The sequence below is a fragment of the Salvelinus fontinalis genome, unplaced genomic scaffold (genome assembly GCF_029448725.1).
Source record: "Salvelinus fontinalis isolate EN_2023a unplaced genomic scaffold, ASM2944872v1 scaffold_0022, whole genome shotgun sequence".
Taxonomy (NCBI): domain Eukaryota; kingdom Metazoa; phylum Chordata; class Actinopteri; order Salmoniformes; family Salmonidae; genus Salvelinus; species Salvelinus fontinalis.
This window is the reverse complement of record NW_026600231.1, coordinates 572881-596738: the sequence shown is the minus strand read 5'-3', so window position 1 is coordinate 596738 and position 23858 is coordinate 572881. Positions and strand designations below refer to the sequence as shown.

At 49.3% G+C, this 23858-nt stretch overlaps 1 protein-coding gene across 3 annotated transcripts in view; it reads right to left on the bottom strand.

Moving 5' to 3' along the window:
• LOC129842185 (formin-2-like) overlaps positions 1-23858 on the bottom strand; it is a 448967-nt gene that overhangs the window by 180362 nt on the left and 244747 nt on the right. For 2 of the 3 annotated variants that reach the window (XM_055910617.1, XM_055910615.1), the window contains exons 3-5: positions 21996-22168; positions 2094-2250; positions 14-25 (exon numbers count right to left, since the gene is read on the bottom strand). In XM_055910617.1, the coding sequence (XP_055766592.1) occupies positions 14-25; positions 2094-2250; positions 21996-22168 (342 nt within the window). The remainder of the gene's footprint in view (positions 1-13; positions 26-2093; positions 2251-21995; positions 22169-23858) is intronic. The other variant, XM_055910616.1, reaches the window with a different exon arrangement.

The window sequence follows — 23858 nt, the reverse complement described above, 5'->3', positions numbered from 1 at the left end:
CAATGTAACTTACCTTCATCGCCCTCTAACGGTATCAGAGACAGAAAGAAGAAAGATCCAGTTTAGAAACCAGGCTTTCATTAGAACTACACTGTTGGGTTAAATTAACGCTAGTCACATGTTTCAAGGCACAGAGACGCAACATCCTCATAAAACCCCTGGTATTAAACAGGAAGCTCAACTCTACCAGAACAAAAGCCAAAGCTACACGCTCTCCGCCCTGGCCGAGGCTACAAGCTCTCCGCCCTGGCCGAGGCTACAAGCTCTCCGCCCTGGCCGAGGCTACACGCTCTCCGCCCTGGCCGAGGCTACAAGCTCTCCGCCCTGGCCGAGGCTACAAGCTCTCCGCCCTGGCCGAGGAACAAGCTCTCCACCCTGGCCGAGGAACAAGCTCTCCACCCTGGCCAAGGAACAAGCTCTCCACCCTGGCTAAGGAACAAGCTCTCCACCCTGGCTAAGGAACAAGCTCTCCACCCTGGCTAAGAAACAAGCTCTCCACCCTGGCTAAGGAACAAGCTCTCCACCCTGGCTAAGGAACAAGCTCTCCACCCTGGCTAAGGAACAAGCTCTCCACCCTGGCTGAGGAACAAGCTCTCCACCCTGGCTAAGGAACAAGCTCTCCACCCTGGCTAAGGAACGAGCTCTCCACCCTGGCTAAGGAACGAGCTCTCCACCCTGGCTAAGAAACAAGCTCTCCACCCTGGCTAAGAAACAAGCTCTCCACCCTGGCTAAGGAACAAGCTCTCCACCCTGGCTAAGGAACGAGCTCTCCACCCTGGCTAAGGAACGAGCTCTCCACCCTGGCTAAGGAACGAGCTCTCCACCCTGGCTAAGGAACGAGCTCTCCACCCTGGCTAAGGAACGAGCTCTCCACCCTGGCTAAGGAACAAGCTCTCCACCCTGGCTAAGGAACAAGCTCTCCACCCTGTCTAAGGAACGAGGCGACAAGCTCTCCACCCTGGCTAAGGAACGAGCTCTCCACCCTGGCTGAAGAATGACGCTACACACTCTCCACCCTGTTTAAGGAACGAGGGTAAAAACTCTCCACCCTGGCTAAGGAACGAGGCTATAAGCTCTCCACCCCGGCTAAGGAACGAGGCTACAAGCTCTACACCCTGGCTAAGGAACAAGCTCTACACCCTGGCTAAGGAACAAGCTCTACACCCTGGCTAAGGAACAAGCTCTCCACCCTGGCTAAGGAACGAGGCTACAAGCTCTCCACCCCGGCTAAGGAACGAGGCTACAAGCTCTCCACCCTGGCTAAGGAACGAGGCTACAAGCTCTCCACCCTGGCTAAGGAACGAGGCTACAAGCTCTCCACCCTGGCTAAGGAACGAGGCTACAAGCTCTACACCCTGGCTAAGGAACAAGCTCTACACCCTGGCTAAGGAACAAGCTCTACACCCTGGCTAAGGAACAAGCTCTACACCCTGGCTAAGGAACAAGCTCTCCACCCCGGCTAAGGAACGAGGCTACAAGCTCTCCACCCTGGCTAAGGAACGAGGCTACAAGCTCTCCACCCTGGCTAAGGAACGAGGCTACAAGCTCTCCACCCTGGCTAAGGAACGAGGCTACAAGCTCTCCACCCCGGCTGAGGAACGAGGCTATAAGCTCTCCACCCTGGCTAAGGAAGTTGACGTTTTGAAATCAGTGCTAGTGAGAGTTAAGTGAAATCAACAGTCTATAGTTAGTAACTGATTTAATGAGGGCACCTACCCACCTTGGTAGAAGGTATTGTATAATAGTATCTATATGGATGTAGTGAGGGCCCCTACCCACCTTGGTAGAAGGTATTGTATAATAGTATCTATATGGATGTAGTGAGGGCCCCTACCCACCTTGGTAGAACATATTGTATAATAGTATCTATATGATGTAGTGAGGGCCCCTACCCACCTTGGTAGAAGGTATTGTATAATAGTATCTATATGAATGTAGCGAGGTCTGGTCTGTTACAGTAGTTAGTTGTTTCAGATCTAGTCTCTACAGTATAATATTATCTATATGATGTGGCGAGGGGCACCTACCCTCCTACCCAGATCTAGTCTCTACAGTATAATATTATCTATATGGATGTGGTGAGGGGCCCCTACCCTCCTCGGTGTACACAAGTCCTGGTCTATCGTCTCCCACAGGTCTGGGTGGGGGCCACAGGGTCTTCAGGTGCCCAGGGAGGGGGGCCCGGCCCTCAAAGTGTTCCATGGAGTGGGGGGGCTGGCTGACCGCTGCCCACGTGTACAGCTGGTCTTGCTGGGGGAGAGGGGGAGATAATATGGCATACATGAGGACATAAGGAGATAAAATAGCATACGGGGACAATAGAGGACATAACATAAGATAAGGGGACAGAGAAGATAACGCTATAAGGGAACAATAGGACATATGAGATCATGCTGTAAGGGGACAATAGGACAATGCTGTAAGGGGACAATAGGACATAGGAGATAATGCTGTAAGGGACAATAGGACATAGGAGATAATGCTGTAAGGGGACAATAGGACATAGGAGATAATGCTGTAAGGGGACAATAGGACATAGGAGATAATGCTGTAAGGGGACAATATGACATAGGAGATAATGCTGTAAGGGACAATAGGACATAGGAGATAATGCTGTAAGGGGACAATAGGACATAGGAGATAATGCTGTAAGGGGACAATAGGACATAGGAGATAATGCTGTAAGGGGACAATATGACATAGGAGATAATGCTGTAAGGGACAATAGGACATAGGAGATAATGCTGTAAGGGGACAATAGGACATAGGAGATACTGCTGTAAGGGGACAATAGGACATAGGAGATACTGCTGTAAGTGGACAATAGGGCATAGGAGATACTGCTGTAAGTGGACAATAGGACATAGGAGATACTGCTGTAAGTGGACAATAGGAGATAATGCTGTAAGGGGACAATAGGACATAGGAGATACTGCTGTAAGTGGACAATAGGACATAGGAGATAATGCTGTAAGGGACAGGTGTCAAACTCATTCCACGGAGGGCCGAGTGTCTGCGGGTTTTCGCTCCTCCCTTGTACTTGATTGATGAATTAACATCACTAATTAGTTAGGAACTCCCCACACCTGGTTGTCTAGGGCTTTATTGAAAGGAAAAACCAAAAACCTGCAGACACCAGGCCCTCCGTGGAATGAGTTTGACACCCCTGCAGTAAGGGGACAATAGGACATAGGAGATACTGCTGTAAGTGGACAATAGGACATAGGAGCTAATGCTGTAAGGGGACAATAGGACATAGGAGATAATGCTGTAAGGGGACAATATGACAATGCTGTAAGGGGACAATAGGACAATGCTGTAAGGGGACAATAGGACAATGCTGTAAGGGGACAATAGGACAATGCTGTAAGGGGACAATAGGACAATGCTGTAAGGGGACAATAGGACATAGGATATAATGCTGTAAGGGGACAATAGGACATAGGAGATACTGCTGTAAGTGGACAATAGGACATAGGAGCTAATGCTGTAAGGGGACAATAGGACATAGGAGATAATGCTGTAAGGGGACAATATGACAATGCTGTAAGGGGACAATAGGACAATGCTGTAAGGGGACAATAGGACAATGCTGTAAGGGGACAATAGGACAATGCTGTAAGGGGACAATAGGACAATGCTGTAAGGGGACAATAGGACATAGGAGATAATGCTGTAAGGGGACAATAGGACATAGGAGATAATGCTGTAAGGGGACAATAGGACATAGGAGATAATGCTGTAAGGGGACAATAGGACATAGGAGATAATGCTGTAGGGGGACAATATGACATAGGAGATAATGCTGTAAGGGACAATAGGACATAGGAGATACTGCTGTAAGGGGACAATAGGACATAGGAGATAATGCTGTAAGGGACAATAGGACATAGGAGATACTGCTGTAAGGGGACAATAGGACATAGGAGATAATGCTGTAAGGGGACAATAGGACATAGGAGATACTGCTGTAAGGGGACAATAGGACATATGAGATAATGCTGTAAGGGACAATAGGACATATGAGATAATGCTGTAAGGGGACAATAGGACATAGGAGATAATGCTATAAGGGACAATATGACATAGGAGCTAATGCTGTAAGGGACAATAGGACATAGGAGCTAATGCTATAAGGGACAATATGACATAGGAGATAATGCTGTAAGGGGACAATAGAACAGTGGTTCCTCCTTTAAAAGTTGCGAGCTTTCGCCGCGGGACTTAGAGGTAATTTGTGGTCTAGTACGGTATCCTGTGTCACCACATCGTTGCTCCAGACCACCACAAGGGGGAGTTAGAGCACTGACTATGCTTTTGGGTCCTACTGTGTCTCTGACAATGAACCGGCGACATAAACCTATATAGAAACTGATAATTGCGCACGACTTCAGTATTACTTATTAAAAACTGTTGTTACACTAAGGTTTTCATTATTTTATTTGTTATGATTATTTCTCTTACTGTAGTACTGTAGAACACTCCCGACCGGTCACGTTGTACAGCACCTGAGTGACGCAACGGTCTGAGACCCTGCATAGCAGTGCAAGCTGTGTTGCTGCAGATGCTGGTTCAATACCTGTGCCAGCCTTGACTAGGAGAACCATGAGATGACTGTAGGTTTTAGTTTTTTCTCCCTCTAAAAACATAAATAATTATAAATAACAAACTGGCTTTATTTACAAATTAGTAACAGTGTCTCACCCCATGTTCAAGAATGGCCTTTTTCTTGCTAATTTGAAAACTAAATCTCCAAAATATTTAAGGTGTAATAATGTCGCTGACTAGGGAAACCTTCCAGCTGTTCTGTTCTTAGTGCCCGTCTGTACGTTCAAACTAAAACAATGTCACTAATAATGGCATCTTTATGCTTTCATTAATAAAATAATGACAAAAATACTCTTTCAAAATGCATATTTTGCTTTAGTTATGGGTCCTTAATTAATATGGGAATAAATATCACAACTACAGAAATATCCTCCAATCCTCTATATGTAATTATTGGCAGAGAGTCAAGTCATATTTTTCCATATACTGTAGGCCTGCCGTAGGCGACATGAGTCTCACTAGTGTTGAGTAATGTGCTGTTAAAAGTGGCAGTCTTATTTATTTAAAGAGCATATTGAAGTTAGAAGCAGTAGGATTCGAAGCAGTAGGATTTGAAGCAAAAGCCTACAATTATTTTAGCACAGTTTTGCGCTGCTCTGAGAAACAGCATGGGTACTGGTCTTGATAAATCAATGAGATTTATATTTATACTTAATATCCTTTTGGGTTTTGGTTAGACTAGAATTAGAATATTAGGGTGTAGAAATGTGCTGTTCTCTGCTCTTCGTGTAAACTTTATTTAACTAGGAAAGTCAGTTAAAAACAAATTCTAATTTACAAGGACAGCCTACTCCTTCCTCCCCGTCGAGGAAATGAACCCCGGTCTCCCACGTGCCCTGCCAGCACAACATTGGGATTCTTCGGCTAACTAGCCCAGTACTGTACTGCCGACCATCACGTTGTACAGCGCCTTATTATCCGTTCCATCCTAACAGTAACCCAGAGGGTTTTTAGTTTTTCTTGGAATAGAAACACTATAATATTAAATCAGAATTAGGCAAGTACCAGTCAAAAGTTTAGACACCTACTCATTCCAGGATTCATTTATTTTTACCATTTTCTACATTGTAGAATAATAGTGACGACATTACGACGATAAAATAACATCACATGGAATCAGTTAAGAACACATTCTTATTTACAAGGACAGCCTACTCCTTTCTCCCCATCGGGGAATTGAACCCCGGTCTCCCACGTGCCCGTATTCTCTAGTACAGCAATTATTAAAGGTACTTGAGGTCACCGAGAAAATCTGGACATGACCTGCTCTCCCTTAAGGAATTAGGTAATTTCCATGGTTACTACAGTATGTAATGTAGGCTGTGTTTACTTGTCAGACTGCACAGTCACCTAATAAACTAATGCAGGTGGCTTCTATCTTCAAAATGGTTTTTTATCCAAAATGTAAAAGCATATACTGTACAGTACTGTATTTCTTCATCTTTATGCTTTCGTTAATAAAATAATAATCAAAATAATCTTTCAAAATGCCAATGTTTATTTAGTTATGGATCCATAACGAATTACTATGGGAATGAATATCACAGAATGACAGAAATATTGGAACAAAGTTGTCCAACGAAGGCAAAAAAATTGTTGCTTACTGGAAAATACTCTTTCAAACACACGGCCACGATGTACAGCGTCATTATGGCTATTAGCAGGGCTATATTTTGGCCTTAATAAATATTATTTTGGCCTTTATTCAGATTACAATCGCTCAGTTATTTAAAAAAAATAAAAAATAATCTCAAATATTGTTATATATAGCCTTCTATTCTTAAGATATATGTGTTCACTGAATATAAGCAAGTGATGTCTGCTAAATAATTAAGTTTCTCCAGAAATAAATCATTCTAAATAACAAACTTTATTTACAAATTAGTGAGAATGTCTCACCCCATGTTCAAGAACTGCCTTTTTCCTCGCTCACTCGAGGTTAAATGAAAATAAAATCTCCAAAATAGTTACTTTATAAACTAAGCAATTATTATTAATTAATTTAGAATTATATAAAAGCCCCTTAGGATCTGTGAGAATATCTAACAGAAAATGCCCCTTAGATATTAATTTAGAATCCTCAAATCCTCTGAATGTAATTATTGGCGGAGTCAAGTCATTGAAAAATATATTTTTTTTAGATATACTATAGGCCTACATAGAAAAAATGAGTATCGGTTAGACTACAATTAGGGTGTGGAAATGTTATGCCTATTAGATATTAATATAGAGTCCTCCAGTCCTCTTATACTGTAGCCTACTCCCGACCGTCACGTTGTACAGCGCCATATTTTCCATTACATCTGAACAGAAACCCTGAGAGTTTGTATTTCTCAGAATAGAAAATTCATAATATTAATCAAATTAATTGAGCCAAATTTCTAAATCAATCCCATGTACTACGTTATTACAGAAAATATATAATGGCATAAGGGAACAATAAAGGATATTCCTTATTTAGTGCACTATGGGCCCTATTCCCTATTTAGTGCACTATGGGCCCTATTCCCTATTTAGTGCACTATGGGCCCTATTCCCTATTTAGTGCACTATGGGTCCTGGTCTAAAGTAGTGCACTATAAAGGGAATAGGGTGCCATTATTCATTCTACAATCATATATCTACCAATCACATGGACTAATCCCATTTCAGATGCAAAACTCTCGTCTTGGATGCTGAGTGCAACGGAAACACTCCATGACCGCTCAGTGACATCACACGCCGTGTGTCCTCAACCATGTTAGATCGAAGAACAAAAGGACCTGTCCCAAATGGCCCCTGGTCAAAAGTAGTGCACTACATAGGTAATAGGGTGCTACCGTACTTGGGACAGAGACACAGCCTTGTGCATATTGCTCCCATGCTAACCTGCAGGTGTTCAAACAGGTTGCATTTCCTCCGGACGGTCTGTTTGAGTTTAAGCCATGCTAGGTCCAGTCTCCTCTCCCTCTCCTCCCCTCTTCCCTGGCCGTTGATGGTTAGTAGCTCTCGGACTAGCTCAGGAACCTGAGACAGCACCACACACTCAGAGGCCCCCACATCATCATTAGCTAGAGCCAGGGAGGAGGAAAAGCTCTCATCGGTCTCTACGCCTGACTCTGACATATTCGCCATGTCCTTGTCCGCTTTAATCTGTCAGTTCCTGGACAGAATATTCCATTTTATGGCGCATTGCCTCTGGAATCAGCTCTCTGCACCACTGCTGTTAGGAACATGTAGGTATTCCATTATCACCAGGAACGCTGAGGGAAAGTGTGGAGTTTGCATTTAAGAAAAATAAAATCAACAAATCCCTCGAGGTGGTAAACGGTGGTGTTTTTTTCCTCAGGGTTGTAAACAGTGGTATTTTTTCCCTCTGCTCTGCTGTCGTCTGTTCCTCTTCTGACAATGCAGTGAGTTACTGCCAGGCTGGCACTTCTTCCCGTTCACCGGTCTGTGATCCTGAAACTCCCTAAGATGCTGCATCCTCTGTGAAACTGCAGCAGTCCCCAGAAACACTGGGCGTCGCTGCCCTCCCCTCCTGTTCTCATGGTAACTCTGACCAGTCCATCCCCAGAGAGACTGATATAGTGGACTGGTGTCTTCTCCCTGCTGTTCTCATGGTAACTCTGACCAGTCCATCCTCAGAGAGCCTGATATAGTGGGTCTCTTCTCCCTGCTGTTCTCATGGTAACTCTGACCAGTCCATCCTCAGAGAGCCTGTATAGTGGGTCTCTACTCCCTGCTGTTCTTGTAGCTTCAGGCTAGTCACAGGGTTTTGCACAGGCTGATGGGGCAGCTTGCAGTCAGATCAGGTTGCTTTATGACTACGCTTTCTCCTTCTCTATACTGCTGCTCTGTGCTGCACAGGGAGGAGAGGGGAGAGATGGAGGGCAGTGGCAGAGGCAGAGAACAATCATATATTTCACAGGTCAAAGCCTGAGAGCTGCCCTGTCCCGTTCTTTCCTGTCTGTAATCAGCTACATTTTGCCTTCGTGTTCCCATGACCAGATTAGGGCATCAGGCTACAATCTGAAACCGGTCACATCTGTATACCTCTGAGGAGCACATGAGTCAGGCAGGGAGGGAGAGCAGACGTGCTGTCATTCTCTGTTATTGCTACAACATGCAGCAGTGCAGTGTTCACACAGCTAGCCAGGAGGCTGGTCCCTCCAGAGAGACACTGTACCAACCGCTAGCCAGGAGGCTAGCCCCTCCAGAGAGACACTGTACCAACAGCTAGCCAGGAGGCTGGTCCCTCCAGAGAGACACTGTACCAAAAGCTAGCCAGGAGGCTGGTCCCTCCAGAGAGACACTGTACCAACAGCTAGCCAGGAGGCTAGCCCCTCCAGAGAGACACTGTACCAACAGCTAGCCAGGAGGCTGGTCCCTCCAGAGAGACACTGTACCAACAGCTAGCCAAGAAGCTGGTCCCTCCAGAGAGACACTGTACCAACAGCTAGCCAGGAGGCTGGTCCCTCCAGAGAGACACTGTACCAACAGCTAGCCAGGAGGCTGGTCCCTCCAGAGAGTAACTGTACCAACAGCTAGCCAGGAGGCTAGTACCAACAGCTAGCCAGGAGGCTGGTCCCTCCAGAGAGACACTGTACCAACAGCTAGCCAGGAGGCTGGTCCCTCCAGAGAGACACTGTACCAACAGCTAGCCTGGAGGCTAGTCCCTCCAGAGAGACACTGTACCAACAGCTAGCCAGGAGGCTGGTCCCTCCAGAGAGACACTGTACCAACAGCTAGCCAGGAGGCTGGTCCCTCCAGAGAGACACTGTACCAACAGCTAGCCAGGAGGCTGGTCCCTCCAGAGAGACACTGTACCAACAGCTAGCCAGGAGGCTGGTCCCTCCAGAGAGACACTGTACCAACAGCTAGCCAGGAGGCTGGTCCCTCCAGAGAGTAACTGTACCAACAGCTAGCCAGGAGGCTAGTACCAACAGCTAGCCAGGAGGCTGGTCCCTCCAGAGAGACACTGTACCAACAGCTAGCCAGGAGGCTAGCCCCTCCAGAGAGACACTGTACCAACAGCTAGCCAGGAGGCTGGTCCCTCCAGAGAGACACTGTACCAACAGCTAGCCAAGAAGCTGGTCCCTCCAGAGAGACACTGTACCAACAGCTAGCCAGGAGGCTGGTCCCTCCAGAGAGACACTGTACCAACAGCTAGCCAGGAGGCTGGTCCCTCCAGAGAGTAACTGTACCAACAGCTAGCCAGGAGGCTAGTACCAACAGCTAGCCAGGAGGCTGGTCCCTCCAGAGAGACACTGTACCAACAGCTAGCCAGGAGGCTGGTCCCTCCAGAGAGACACTGTACCAACAGCTAGCCTGGAGGCTAGTCCCTCCAGAGAGACACTGTACCAACAGCTAGCCAGGAGGCTGGTCCCTCCAGAGAGACACTGTACCAACAGCTAGCCAGGAGGCTGGTCCCTCCAGAGAGACACTGTACCAACAGCTAGCCAGGAGGCTGGTCCCTCCAGAGAGACACTGTACCAACAGCTAGCCAGGAGGCTGGTCCCTCCAGAGAGACACTGTACCAACAGCTAGCCAGGAGGCTGGTCCCTCCAGAGAGTAACTGTACCAACAGCTAGCCAGGAGGCTAGTACCAACAGCTAGCCAGGAGGCTGGTCCCTCCAGAGAGACACTGTACCAACAGCTAGCCAGGAGGCGGGTCCCTCCAGAGAGACACTGTACCAACAGCTAGCCTGGAGGCTAGTCCCTCCAGAGAGACACTGTACCAACAGCTAGCCAGGAGGCTAGTCACTCCAGAGAGACACTGTACCAACAGCTAGCCAGGAGGTTGGTCCCTCCAGAGACACACTGTACCAACAGCTAGCCAGGAGGCTGGTCCCTCCAGAGAGACACTGTACCAACAGCTAGCCAGGAGGCGGGTCCCTCCAGAGAGACACTGTACCAACAGCTAGCCAGGAGGCTGGTCCCTCCAGAGAGACACTGTACCAACAGCTAGCCAGGAGGCTGGTCCCTCCAGAGAGACACTGTACCAACAGCTAGCCAGGAGGCTGGTCCCTCCAGAGACACTGTACCAACAGCTAGCCAGTAGGCTAGTACCAACAGCTAGCCAGGAGGCTGGTCCCTCCAGAGAGACACTGTACCAACAGCTAGCCAGGAGGCTGGTCCCTCCAGAGAGACACTGTACCAACAGCTAGCCAGGAGGCTGGCACCTCCAGAGAGACACTGTACCAACAGCTAGCCAGGAGGCTAGTACCAACAGCTAGCCAGGAGGCTGGTCCCTCCAGAGAGACACTGTACCAACAGCTAGCCAGGAGGCTGGCCCCTCCAGAGAGACACTGTACCAACAGCTAGCCTGGAGGCTAGTCCCTCCAGAGAGACACTGTACCAACAGCTAGCCAGGAGGCTGGCCCCTCCAGAGACACTATACCAACAGCTAGCCTGGAGGCTGGTCCCTCCAGAGAGACACTGTACCAACCGCTAGCCAGGAGGCTGGTCCCTCCAGAGAGACACTGTACCAACAGCTAGCCAGGAGGCTGGTCCCTCCAGAGAGACACTGTACCAACAGCTAGCCAGGAGGCTGGCACCTCCAGAGAGACACTGTACCAACAGCTAGCCAGGAGGCTAGTACCAACAGCTAGCCAGGAGGCTGGTCCCTCCAGAGAGACACTGTACCAACAGCTAGCCAGGAGGCTGGCCCCTCCAGAGAGACACTGTACCAACAGCTAGCCTGGAGGCTAGCCCCTCCAGAGAGACACTGTACCAACAGCTAGCCAGGAGGCTGGCCCCTCCAGAGACACTATACCAACAGCTAGCCTGGAGGCTGGTCCCTCCAGAGAGACACTGTACCAACAGCTAGCCAGGAGGTGGGTCCCTCCAGAGAGACACTGTACCAACAGCTAGCCAGGAGGCTAGTACCAACAGCTAGCCAGGAGGCTGGTCCCTCCAGAGAGACACTGTACCAACAGCTAGCCAAGAAGCTGGTCCCTCCAGAGAGACACTGTACCAACAGCTGACCAGGAGGCTGGTCCCTCCAGAGAGACACTGTACCAACAGCTAGCCAGGAGGCTGGTCCCTCCAGAGAGACACTGTACCAACAGCTAGCCAGGAGGCTGGTCCCTCCAGAGAGACACTGTACCAACAGCTAGCCAAGAAGCTGGTCCCTCCAGAGAGACACTGTACCAACAGCTAGCCAGGAGGCTGGTCCCTCCAGAGAGACACTGTACCAACAGCTAGCCAGGAGGCTGGTCCCTCCAGAGAAACACTGTAACCAACAGCTAGCCTGGAGGCTAGTCCCTCCAGAGAGACACTGTACCAACAGCTAGCCAGGACGCTAGTCACTCCAGAGAGACACTGTACAAACAGCTAGCCAGGAGGCTGGTCCCTCCAGAGAGACACTGTACCAACAGCTAGCCAGGAGGCTAGTACCAACAGCTAGCCAGGAGGCGGGTCCCTCCAGAGAGACACTGTACCAACAGCTAGCCAGGAGGCTGGTCCCTCCAGAGAGACACTGTACCAACAGCTAGCCAGGAGGCTAGTCACTCCAGAGAGACACTGTACCAACAGCTAGCCAGGAGGCTGGTCCCTCCAGAGAGACACTGTACCAACAGCTAGCCAGGAGGCTGGTCCCTCCAGAGAGACACTGTACCAACAGCTAGCCAGGAGGCTAGCCCCTCCAGAGAGACACTGTACCAACAGCTAGCCAGGAGGCTGGTCCCTCCAGAGAGACACTGTACCAACAGCTAGCCAGGAGGCTGGTCCCTCCAGAGAGACACTGTACCAACAGCTAGCCAGGAGGCTGGTCCCTCCAGAGACACTGTACCAACAGCTAGCCAGTAGGCTGGTACCAACAGCTAGCCAGGAAGCTGGTCCCTCCAGAGACACTGTACCAACAGCTAGCCAGTAGGCTAGTACCAACAGCTAGCCAGGAGGCTGGTCCCTCCAGAGAGACACTGTACCAACAGCTAGCCAGTAGGCTAGTACCAACAGCTAGCCAGGAGGCTGGTCCCTCCAGAGAGACACTGTACCAACAGCTAGCCAGGAGGCTGGTCCCTCCAGAGAGACACTGTACCAACAGCTAGCCAGGAGGCTGGCACCTCCAGAGAGACACTGTACCAACAGCTAGCCAGGAGGCTAGTACCAACAGCTAGCCAGGAGGCTGGTCCCTCCAGAGAGACACTGTACCAACAGCTAGCCAGGAGGCTGGCCCCTCCAGAGAGACACTGTACCAACAGCTAGCCAGGAGGCTGGCCCCTCCAGAGAGACACTGTACCAACAGCTAGCCTGGAGGCTAGTCCCTCCAGAGAGACACTGTACCAACAGCTAGCCTGGAGGCTAGTCCCTCCAGAGAGACACTGTACCAACAGCTAGCCTGGAGGCTAGTCCCTCCAGAGAGACACTGTACCAACAGCTAGCCATGAGGCTGGTACCAACAGCTAGCCAGGAGGCTGGTCCCTCCAGAGAGACACTGTACCAACAGCTAGCCAGGAGGCTGGTCCCTCCAGAGAGACACTGTACCAACAGCTAGCCTGGACGCTGGTCCCTCCAGAGAGACACTGTACCAACAGCTAGCCAGGAGGCTGGTCCCTCCAGAGAGACACTGTACCAACAGCTAGCCAGGAGGCTGGTCCCTCCAGAGAGACACTGTACCAACAGCTAGCCAGGAGGCTGGTCCCTCCAGAGAGACACTGTACCAACTGCTAGACAGGAGGCTGGTCCCTCCAGAGAGACACTGTACCAACTGCTAGCCAGGAGGCTGGTCCCTCCAGAGAGACACTGTACCAACAGCTAGCCAGGAGGTGGGTCCCTCCAGAGAGACACTGTACCAACAGCTAGCCAGGAGGCTGGTCCCTCCAGAGAGACACTGTACCAACAGCTAGCCAGGAGGCTGGTCCCTCCAGAGAGACACTGTACCAACAGCTAGCCAGGAGGCTGGTCCCTCCAGAGAGACGCTAGCCAGGAGGCTGGTCCTTCCAGAGAGACACTGTACCAACAGCTAGCCAGGAAGCTGGTCCCTCCAGAGAGACACTGTACCAACAGCTAGCCAGGAGGCTGGTCCCTCCAGAGAGACACTGTACCAACAGCTAGCCTGGACGCTGGTCCCTCCAGAGAGACACTGTACCAACAGCTAGCCAGGAGGCTGGTCCCTCCAGAGAGACACTGTACCAACAGCTAGCCAGGAGGCTGGTCCCTCCAGAGAGACACTGTACCAACAGCTAGCCAGGAGGCTGGTCCCTCCAGAGAGACACTGTACCAACTGCTAGACAGGAGGCTGGTCCCTCCAGAGAGACACTGTACCAACTGCTAGCCAGGAGGCTGGTCCCTCCAGAGAGACACTGTACCAACAGCTAGCCAGGAGGTGGGTCCCTCCAGAGAGACACTGTACCAACAGCTAGCCAGGAGGCTGGTCCCTCCAGAGAGACACTGTACCAACAGCTAGCCAGGAGGCTGGTCCCTCCAGAGAGACACTGTACCAACAGCTAGCCAGGAGGCTGGTCCCTCCAGAGAGACGCTAGCCAGGAGGCTGGTCCTTCCAGAGAGACACTGTACCAACAGCTAGCCAGGAAGCTGGTCCCTCCAGAGAGACACTGTACCAACAGCTAGCCAGGAGGCTGGTCCTTCCAGAGAGACACTGTACCAAAAGCTAGCCAGGAGGCTGGTCCCTCCAGAGAGACACTGTACCAACAGCTAGCCAAGAAGCTGGTACCTCCAGAGAGACACTGTACCAACAGCTAGCCAGGAGGCTGGCCCCTCCAGAGAGACACTGTACCAACTGCTAGCCAGGAGGCTGGTCCCTCCAGAGAGACACTGTACCAACAGCTAGCCAGGAGGCGGGTCCCTCCAGAGAGACACTGTACCAACAGCTAGCCAGGAGGCGGGTCCCTCCAGAGAGACACTGTACCAACAGCTAGCCAGGAGGCGGGTCCCTCCAGAGAGACACTGTACCAACAGCTAGCCAGGAGGCTGGTCCCTCCAGAGAGACACTGTACCAACAGCTAGCCAGGAGGCTGGTCCCTCCAGAGAGACACTGTACCAACAGCTAGCCAGGAGGCTGGTCCCTCCAGAGAGACACTGTACCAACAGCTAGCCAGGAGGCTGGTCCCTCCAGAGAGACACTGTACCAACAGCTAGCCAGGAGGCTGGTCCCTCCAGAGAGACACTGTACCAACAGCTAGCCAGGAGGCTGGTCCCTCCAGAGAGACACTGTACCAACAGCTAGCCAGGAGGCTGGTCCCTCCAGAGAGACACTGTACCAACAGCTAGCCAGGAGGCTGGTCCCTCCAGAGAGACACTGTACCAACAGCTAGCCAGGAGGCTGGTCCCTCCAGAGAGACACTGTACCAACAGCTAGCCAGGAGGCGGGTCCCTCCAGAGAGACACTGTACCAACAGCTAGCCAGGAGGCTGGTCCCTCCAGAGAGACACTGTACCAACAGCTAGCCAGGAGGCGGGTCCCTCCAGAGAGACACTGTACCAACAGCTAGCCAGGAGGCGGGTCCCTCCAGAGAGACACTGTACCAACAGCTAGCCAGGAGGCTGGTCCCTCCAGAGAGACACTGTACCAACAGCTAGCCAGGAGGCTGGTCCCTCCAGAGAGACACTGTACCAACAGCTAGCCAGGAGGCTGGTCCCTCCAGAGAGACACTGTACCAACAGCTAGCCAGGAGGCTGGTCCCTCCAGAGAGACACTGTACCAACAGCTAGCCAGGAGGCTGGTCCCTCCAGAGAGACACTGTACCAACAGCTAGCCAGGAGGCTGGTCCCTCCAGAGAGACACTGTACCAACAGCTAGCCAGGAGGCTGGTCCCTCCAGAGAGACACTGTACCAACAGCTAGCCAGGAGGCTGGTCCCTCCAGAGAGACACTGTACCAACAGCTAGCCAGGAGGCTGGTCCCTCCAGAGAGACACTGTACCAACAGCTAGCCAGGAGGCAGGTCCCTCCAGAGAGACACTGTACCAACAGCTAGCCAGGAGGCTGGTCCCTCCAGAGAGACACTGTACCAACAGCTAGCCAGGAGGCTGGTCCCTCCAGAGAGACACTGTACCAACAGCTAGCCAGGAGGCTGGTCCCTCCAGAGAGACACTGTACCAACAGCTAGCCAGGAGGCTGGTCCCTCCAGAGAGACACTGTACCAACAGCTAGCCAGGAGGCTGGTCCCTCCAGAGAGACACTGTACCAACAGCTAGCCAGGAGGCTGGTCCCTCCAGAGAGACACTGTACCAACAGCTAGCCAGGAGGCTGGTCCCTCCAGAGAGACACTGTACCAACAGCTAGCCAGGAGGCTGGTCCCTCCAGAGAGACACTGTACCAACAGCTAGCCAGGAGGCTGGTCCCTCCAGAGAGACACTGTACCAACAGCTAGCCAGGAGGCTGGTCCCTCCAGAGAGACACTGTACCAACAGCTAGCCAGGAGGCTGGTCCCTCCAGAGAGACACTGTACCAACAGCTAGCCAGGAGGCTGGTCCCTCCAGAGAGACACTGTACCAACAGCTAGCCAGGAGGCGGGTCCCTCCAGAGAGACACTGTACCAACAGCTAGCCAGGAGGCTGGTCCCTCCAGAGAGACACTGTACCAACAGCTAGCCAGGAGGCTGGTCCCTCCAGAGAGACACTGTACCAACAGCTAGCCAGGAGGCTGGTCCCTCCAGAGAGACACTGTACCAACAGCTAGCCAGGAGGCTGGTCCCTCCAGAGAGACACTGTACCAACAGCTAGCCAGGAGGCTGGTCCCTCCAGAGAGACACTGTACCAACAGCTAGCCAGGAGGCTGGTCCCTCCAGAGAGACACTGTACCAACAGCTAGCTAGGAGGCTGGTCCCTCCAGAGAGACACTGTACCAACAGCTAGCCAGGAGGCTGGTCCCTCCAGAGAGACACTGTACCAACAGCTAGCATGGTGGAAGCTGATAAAGACAGTGAATATGCACAATTTTCTTCACTGGTGCTAATAAGATTAGCTACTCAATTAAGTGAAGAATTGTGATAAAAGACAGATTGGAGTCTTTTCATTGTCATCTCTTTCCAGCAATAGTAACTTGCTTTCCAAACAGTTTTTCCGTGGTTGTATTTTTAAATATTGCGATACTAGGGGGGTATTTACTGTCTAACATACTGAACCAGGGGGATATTTACTGTCTAACATACTGAACCAGGGGGGTATTTACTGTCTAACATACTGAACCAGGGGGGTATTTACTGTCTAACATACTGAACCAGGGGGATATTTACTGTCTAACATACTGAACCAGGGGGATATTTACTGTCTAACATACTGAACCAGGGGGATATTTACTGTCTAACATACTGAACCAGGGGGATATTTACCGTCTAACATACTGAACCAGGGGGATATTTACCGTCTAACATACTGAACCAGGGGGATATTTACCGTCTAACATACTGAACCAGGGGGATATTTACCGTCTAACATACTGAACCAGGGGGATATTTACCGTCTAACATACTGAACCAGGGGGATATTTACCGTCTAACATACTGAACCAGGGGGGTATTTACTGTCTAACATACTGAACCAGGGGGATATTTACTGTCTAACATACTGAACCAGGGGGATATTTACTGTCTAACATACTGAACCAGGGGGATATTTACTGTCTAACATACTGAACCAGGGGGATATTTACCGTCTAACATACTGAACCAGGGGGATATTTACCGTCTAACATACTGAACCAGGGGGATATTTACCGTCTAACATACTGAACCAGGGGGATATTTACCGTCTAACATACTGAACCAGGGGGATATTTACCGTCTAACATACTGAACCAGGGGGATATTTACCGTCTAACATACTGAACCAGGGGGATATTTACCGTCTAACATACTGAACCAGGGGGATATTTACCGTCTAACATACTGAACCAGGGGGATATTTACCGTCTAACATACTGAACCAGGGGGATATTTACCGTCTAACATACTGAACCAGGGGGATATTTACCGTCTAACATACTGAACCAGGGGGATATTTACCGTCTAACATACTGAACCAGGGGGATATTTACCGTCTAACATACTGAACCAGGGGGATATTTACCGTCTAACATACTGAACCAGGGGGATATTTACCGTCTAACATACTGAACCAGGGGGATATTTACCGTCTAACATACTGAACCAGGGGGATATTTACCGTCTAACATACTGAACCAGGGGGATATTTACCGTCTAACATACTGAACCAGGGGGATATTTACCGTCTAACATACTGAACCAGGGGGATATTTACCGTCTAACATACTGAACCAGGGGGATATTTACCGTCTAACATACTGAACCAGGGGGATATTTACCGTCTAACATACTGAACCAGGGGGATATTTACCGTCTAACATACTGAACCAGGGGGATAGTTACCGTCTAACATACTGAACCAGGGGGATAGTTACCGTCTAACATACTGAACCAGGGGGATATTTACCGTCTAACATACTGAACCAGGGGGATATTTACCGTCTAACATACTGAACCAGGGGGATATTTACCGTCTAACATACTGAACCAGGGGGATATTTACCGTCTAACATACTGAACCAGGGGGATATTTACCGTCTAACATACTGAACCAGGGGGATATTTACCGTCTAACATACTGAACCAGGGGGATATTTACCGTCTAACATACTGAACCAGGGGGATATTTACCGTCTAACATACTGAACCAGGGGGATATTTACCGTCTAACATACTGAACCAGGGGGATATTTACCGTCTAACATACTGAACCAGGGGGATATTTACCGTCTAACATACTGAACCAGGGGGATATTTACCGTCTAACATACTGAACCAGGGGGATATTTACCGTCTAACATACTGAACCAGGGGGATAGTTACCGTCTAACATACTGAACCAGGGGGATATTTACCGTCTAACATACTGAACCAGGGGGATATTTACCGTCTAACATACTGAACCAGGGGGATATTTACCGTCTAACATACTGAACCAGGGGGATATTTACCGTCTAACATACTGAACCAGGGGGATATTTACCGTCTAACATACTGAACCAGGGGGATAGTTACCGTCTAACATACTGAACCAGGGGGATAGTTACCGTCTAACATACTGAACCAGGGGGATATTTACCGTCTAACATACTGAACCAGGGGGATATTTACCGTCTAACATACTGAACCAGGGGGATATTTACCGTCTAACATACTGAACCAGGGGGATATTTACCGTCTAACATACTGAACCAGGGGGATATTTACCGTCTAACATACTGAACCAGGGGGATAGTTACCGTCTAACATACTGAACCAGGGGGATATTTACCGTCTAACATACTGAACCAGGGGGATATTTACCGTCTAACATACTGAACCAGGGGGATATTTACCGTCTAACATACTGAACCAGGGGGATATTTACCGTCTAACATACTGAACCAGGGGGATATTTACCGTCTAACATACTGAACCAGGGGGATATTTACCGTCTAACATACTGAACCAGGGGGATATTTACCGTCTAACATACTGAACCAGGGGGATATTTACCGTCTAACATACTGAACCAGGGGGATATTTACCGTCTAACATACTGAACCAGGGGGATATTTACCGTCTAACATACTGAACCAGGGGGATATTTACCGTCTAACATACTGAACCAGGGGGATATTTACCGTCTAACATACTGAACCAGGGGGGTATTTACCGTCTAACATACTGAACCAGCGGGGTATTTACCGTCTAACATACTGAACCAGCGGGGTATTTACCGTCTAACATACTGAACCAGGGGGTATTTACCGTCTAACATACTGAACCAGGGGGATATTTACCGTCTAACATACTGAACCAGGGGGATATTTACTGTCTAACATACTGAACCAGGGGGATATTTACTGTCTAACATACTGAACCAGGGGGATATTTACTGTCCAACATACTGAACCAGGGGGATATTTACTGTCTAACATACTGAACCAGGGGGATATTTACTGTCTAACATACTGAGCCAGAGGGGTATTTACTGTCTAACATACTGAACCAGGGGGGTGTTTACTGTCTAACATACTGAACCAGGGGGGTATTTACTGTCTAACATACTGAACCAGCGGGGTATTTACTGTCTAACATACTGAACCAGGGGGTATTTACTGTCTAACATACTGAACCAGGGGGTATTTACTGTCTAACATACTGAACCAGGGGGATATTTACTGTCTAACATACTGAACCAGGGGGATATTTACTGTCTAACATACTGAACCAGGGGGATATTTACTGTCTAACATACTGAACCAGGGGGATATTTACTGTCTAACATACTGAACCAGGGGGATATTTACTGTCTAACATACTGAACCAGGGGGGTATTTACTGTCTAACATACTGCATATCAACACAATAAGACCATAACAGCCATTTATCAGATTAGTGATGGTAGGAACAGCAGCTTTGTATGGATTTACCGCATAATAAACATGAATTAACAAACGAACCAAAATAGTTATTAGGTATATACTATAGTACTCTAAACAATGATTCAATTTAATGGGCATACCATAAATATTTAATTAACTTAAATATTGCTGTGAAATCGACATTTGTTTTTAATTAGCTACATAGAGTTGATGTAACTTTAATGAGGCAAGTCAGTTAAACAATAAATTATTTTTTACATTGACGGCCTACCCCGGCCAAACCTGGACGATGCTGGGCCAATTGTGCGCCGCCCTATGGGACTCCCAATCACGGCCGGATGTGATACAGCCTGGAATCGAACCAGAGACTGTAGTGAACGCCGTAGACAGCTGCGCCACTCAGGATGTAACAGTGGGCCCTGACCTCAGATCAGAGTTTAATTTGATACATGGAACAATAGAGGTGAGGTAACAGTGGGCCCTGACCTCAGATCAGAGTTTAATTTGATACATGGATCAATAGAGGTGAGGTAACAGTGGGCCCTGACCTCAGATCAGAGTTTAATTTGCTACATGGATCAATAGAGGTGAGGTAACAGTGGGCCCTGACCTCAGATCAGAGTTTAATTTGCTACATGGATCAATAAAGTTGAGGTAACAGGGGGCCCTGACCTCAGATCAGAGTTTAATTTGATACATGGAACAATAAAGTTGAGGTAACAGGGGGCCCTGACCTCAGATCAGAGTTTAATTTGATACATGGAACAATAAAGTTGAGGTAACAGTGGGCCCTGACCTCTGGTACCTGTCCTGCTCCAAACCTAATCTAGCGCACCTGATCCTAATAATTACGTCGAATCAGGTAAGTTACAACTGGGGTGGGATTGAAAACCTACAGGAGGGTCTCTCTCCAGGAACAGGGTTAGAGTTAAAACCTACAGGAGGGTATCTCTCTCCAGGAACTGGGTTGGAGTTAAAACCTACAGGAGGGTCTCTCTCCAGGAACAGGGTTGGAGTTAAAACCTACAGGAGGGTCTCTCTCCAGGAACAGGGTTGGAGTTAAAACCTACAGGAGGATAGCTCTCCAGGAACAGGGTTGGAGATAAAACCTACAGGAGGGTCTCTCTCCAGGAACAGGGTTGGAGTTAAAACCTACAGGAGGGTCTCTCTCCAGGAACAGGGTTGGAGTTAAAACCTACAGGAGGGTCTCTCTCCAGGAACAGGGTTGGAGTTAAAACCTACAGGAGGGTATCTCCAGGAACAGGGTCAGAGTTAAAACCTACAGGAGGGTATCTCCAGGAACAGGGTTGGAGTTAAAACCTACAGGAGGGTCTCTCTCTAGGAACAGGGTTGGCGTTAAAACCTACAGGAGGGTCTCTCTCTCCAGGAACAGGGTTAGAGTTAATACCTACAGGAGGGAAGCTCTCCAGGAACAGGGTTGGAGTTAAAACCTACAGGAGGGTCTCTCTCTCCAGGAACAGGGTTAGAGTTAATACCTACAGGAGGGTATCTCTCTCCAGGAACAGGGTTGGAGTTAAAACCTACAGGAGGGTCTCTCTCCAGGAACAGGGTCGGAGTTAAAACCTACAGGAGGGTATCTCCAGGAACAGGGTCAGAGTTAAAACCTACAGGAGGGTATCTCCAGGAACAGGGTTGGAGTTAAAACCTACAGGAGGGTCTCTCTCTAGGAACAGGGTTGGAGTTAAAACCTACAGGAGGGTCTCTCTCCAGGAACAGGGTTGGCGTTAAAACCTACAGGAGGGTTTCTCTCCAGGAACAGGGTTGGAGTTAAAACCTACAGGAGGGTAGCTCTCCAGGAACAGGGTCGGAGTTAAAACCTACAGGAGGGTATCTCTCTCCAGGAACAGGGTTGGAGTTAAAACCTACAGGAGGGTCTCTCTCCAGGAACAGGGTTGGAGTGTAAACCTACAGGAGGGTATCTCTCCAGGAACAGGGTCGGAGTTAAAACCTACAGGAGGGAATCTCTCTCCAGGAACAGTGTTGGGACATGGGGTTAGGATATGACACTCACGTGGAACTTGCATGGCGCAGCGAGTTGTGGGTTGGACCCTCCTATTGTCTCTTTGAAGCAGTCAGTGAAGGGTAGTAACAGCCCCATGGCCAGAATCCTAGAGCACAGCTTCTCAGCTTCCTCTGGCTGGGCATCTTCCTGCTGTAGGAACAACTTCTCTAGGAGGGTACGACCTGGTGGTAGAGGGAGACATCAATATTACTACAGTCTAACAACTTCACCCCTGGTGCATGGCCTAACTTCACCCCTGGTTGTCATGACACCCAGATATTATGGGATATGATCTGGGGCCTATTCAGGACCATGTGCCATTACATGTCTTTCAGATAGAATTGTATGACGTGGAGCAGATCGACTGTCAGACAGAATAGGGAATCATACCGTCAGATCCTTTCATTGTATTTCTATTTACAGTTCAGAACATGTCATCACTAAATTCACCGCTGGTAAAGCAGCATTTTGGGTCGCTACTCAAGTAGCTACAGCACGCTACAGCACACTTTTGAAGTAATTCAAAGCCTCCCATTCTGAGGATTAGAGTCAGAATACCATTTTACAGTAGCTGGCAGGAGAAGAGGGGAGGGGGAGAGGGGGAAGGAGGGAGAAGGAAGAATGGAGGGAGAAGGGGAGACCGGAGAGAGAGCTCATAACTAGGGGAGGTACAGATTTAGAGAAGAGAGCAGTTCTAATGGAGGGGTGAGTAAAAGACCTGCTCATGAATTGTGTGCTGTCACACGCTCCATCAACAACGGGTGTAGACCGACAATGAAACGCTCCATCAACAACGGGTGTAGACCGACAATGAAACGCTCCATCAACAACGGCTATACACAGGGAGTACCGGGTGATAACATGGCTATGTACACAGGGAGTACCGGGTGATACCATGGCTATGTACACAGGGAGTACCGGGTAATACCATGGCTATGTACACAGGGCGTACCGGGTAATACCATGGCTATATACACAGGGAGTACCGGGTGATACCATGGCTATATACACAGGGAGTACCGGGTGATAACATGGCTATATACAGGGAGTACCGGGTAATACCATGGCTATGTACAGGGAGTACCGGGTAATACCATGGCTATATACACAGGGAGTACCGGGTGATAACATGGCTATGTACAGGGAGTACCGGGTAATACCATGGCTATATACACAGGGAGTACCGGGTAATACCATGGCTATATACACAGGGAGTACCGGGTGATAACATGGCTATGTACAGGGAGTACCGGGTGATACCATGGCTATGTACAGGGAGTACCGGGTAATACCATGGCTATATACACAGGGAGTACCGGGTAATACCATGGCTATATACACAGGGAGTACCGGGTAATACCATGGCTATATACACAGGGAGTACCGGGTAATACCATGGCTATATACACAGGGAGTACCGGGTAATACCATGGCTATATACACAGGGAGTACCGGGTAATACCATGGCTATATACAGGGAGTACCGGGTGATAACATGGCTATATACAGGGAGTACCGGGTGATAACATGGCTATATACAGGGAGTACCAAGTAATAACATGGCTATATACAGGGAGTACCGGGTAATAACATGGCTATATACAGGGAGTACCGGGTGATAACATGGCTATATACAGGGAGTACCGGGTGATAACATGGCTATATACAGGGAGTACCGGGTGATAACATGGCTATATACAGGGAGTACCGGGTAATAACATGGCTATATACAGGGAGTACCGGGTGATAACATGGCTATATACAGGGAGTACCGGGTGATACCATGGCTATATACAGGGAGTACCGGGTGATACCATGGCTATATACAGGGAGTACCGGGTGATACCATGGCTATATACAGGGAGTACCGGG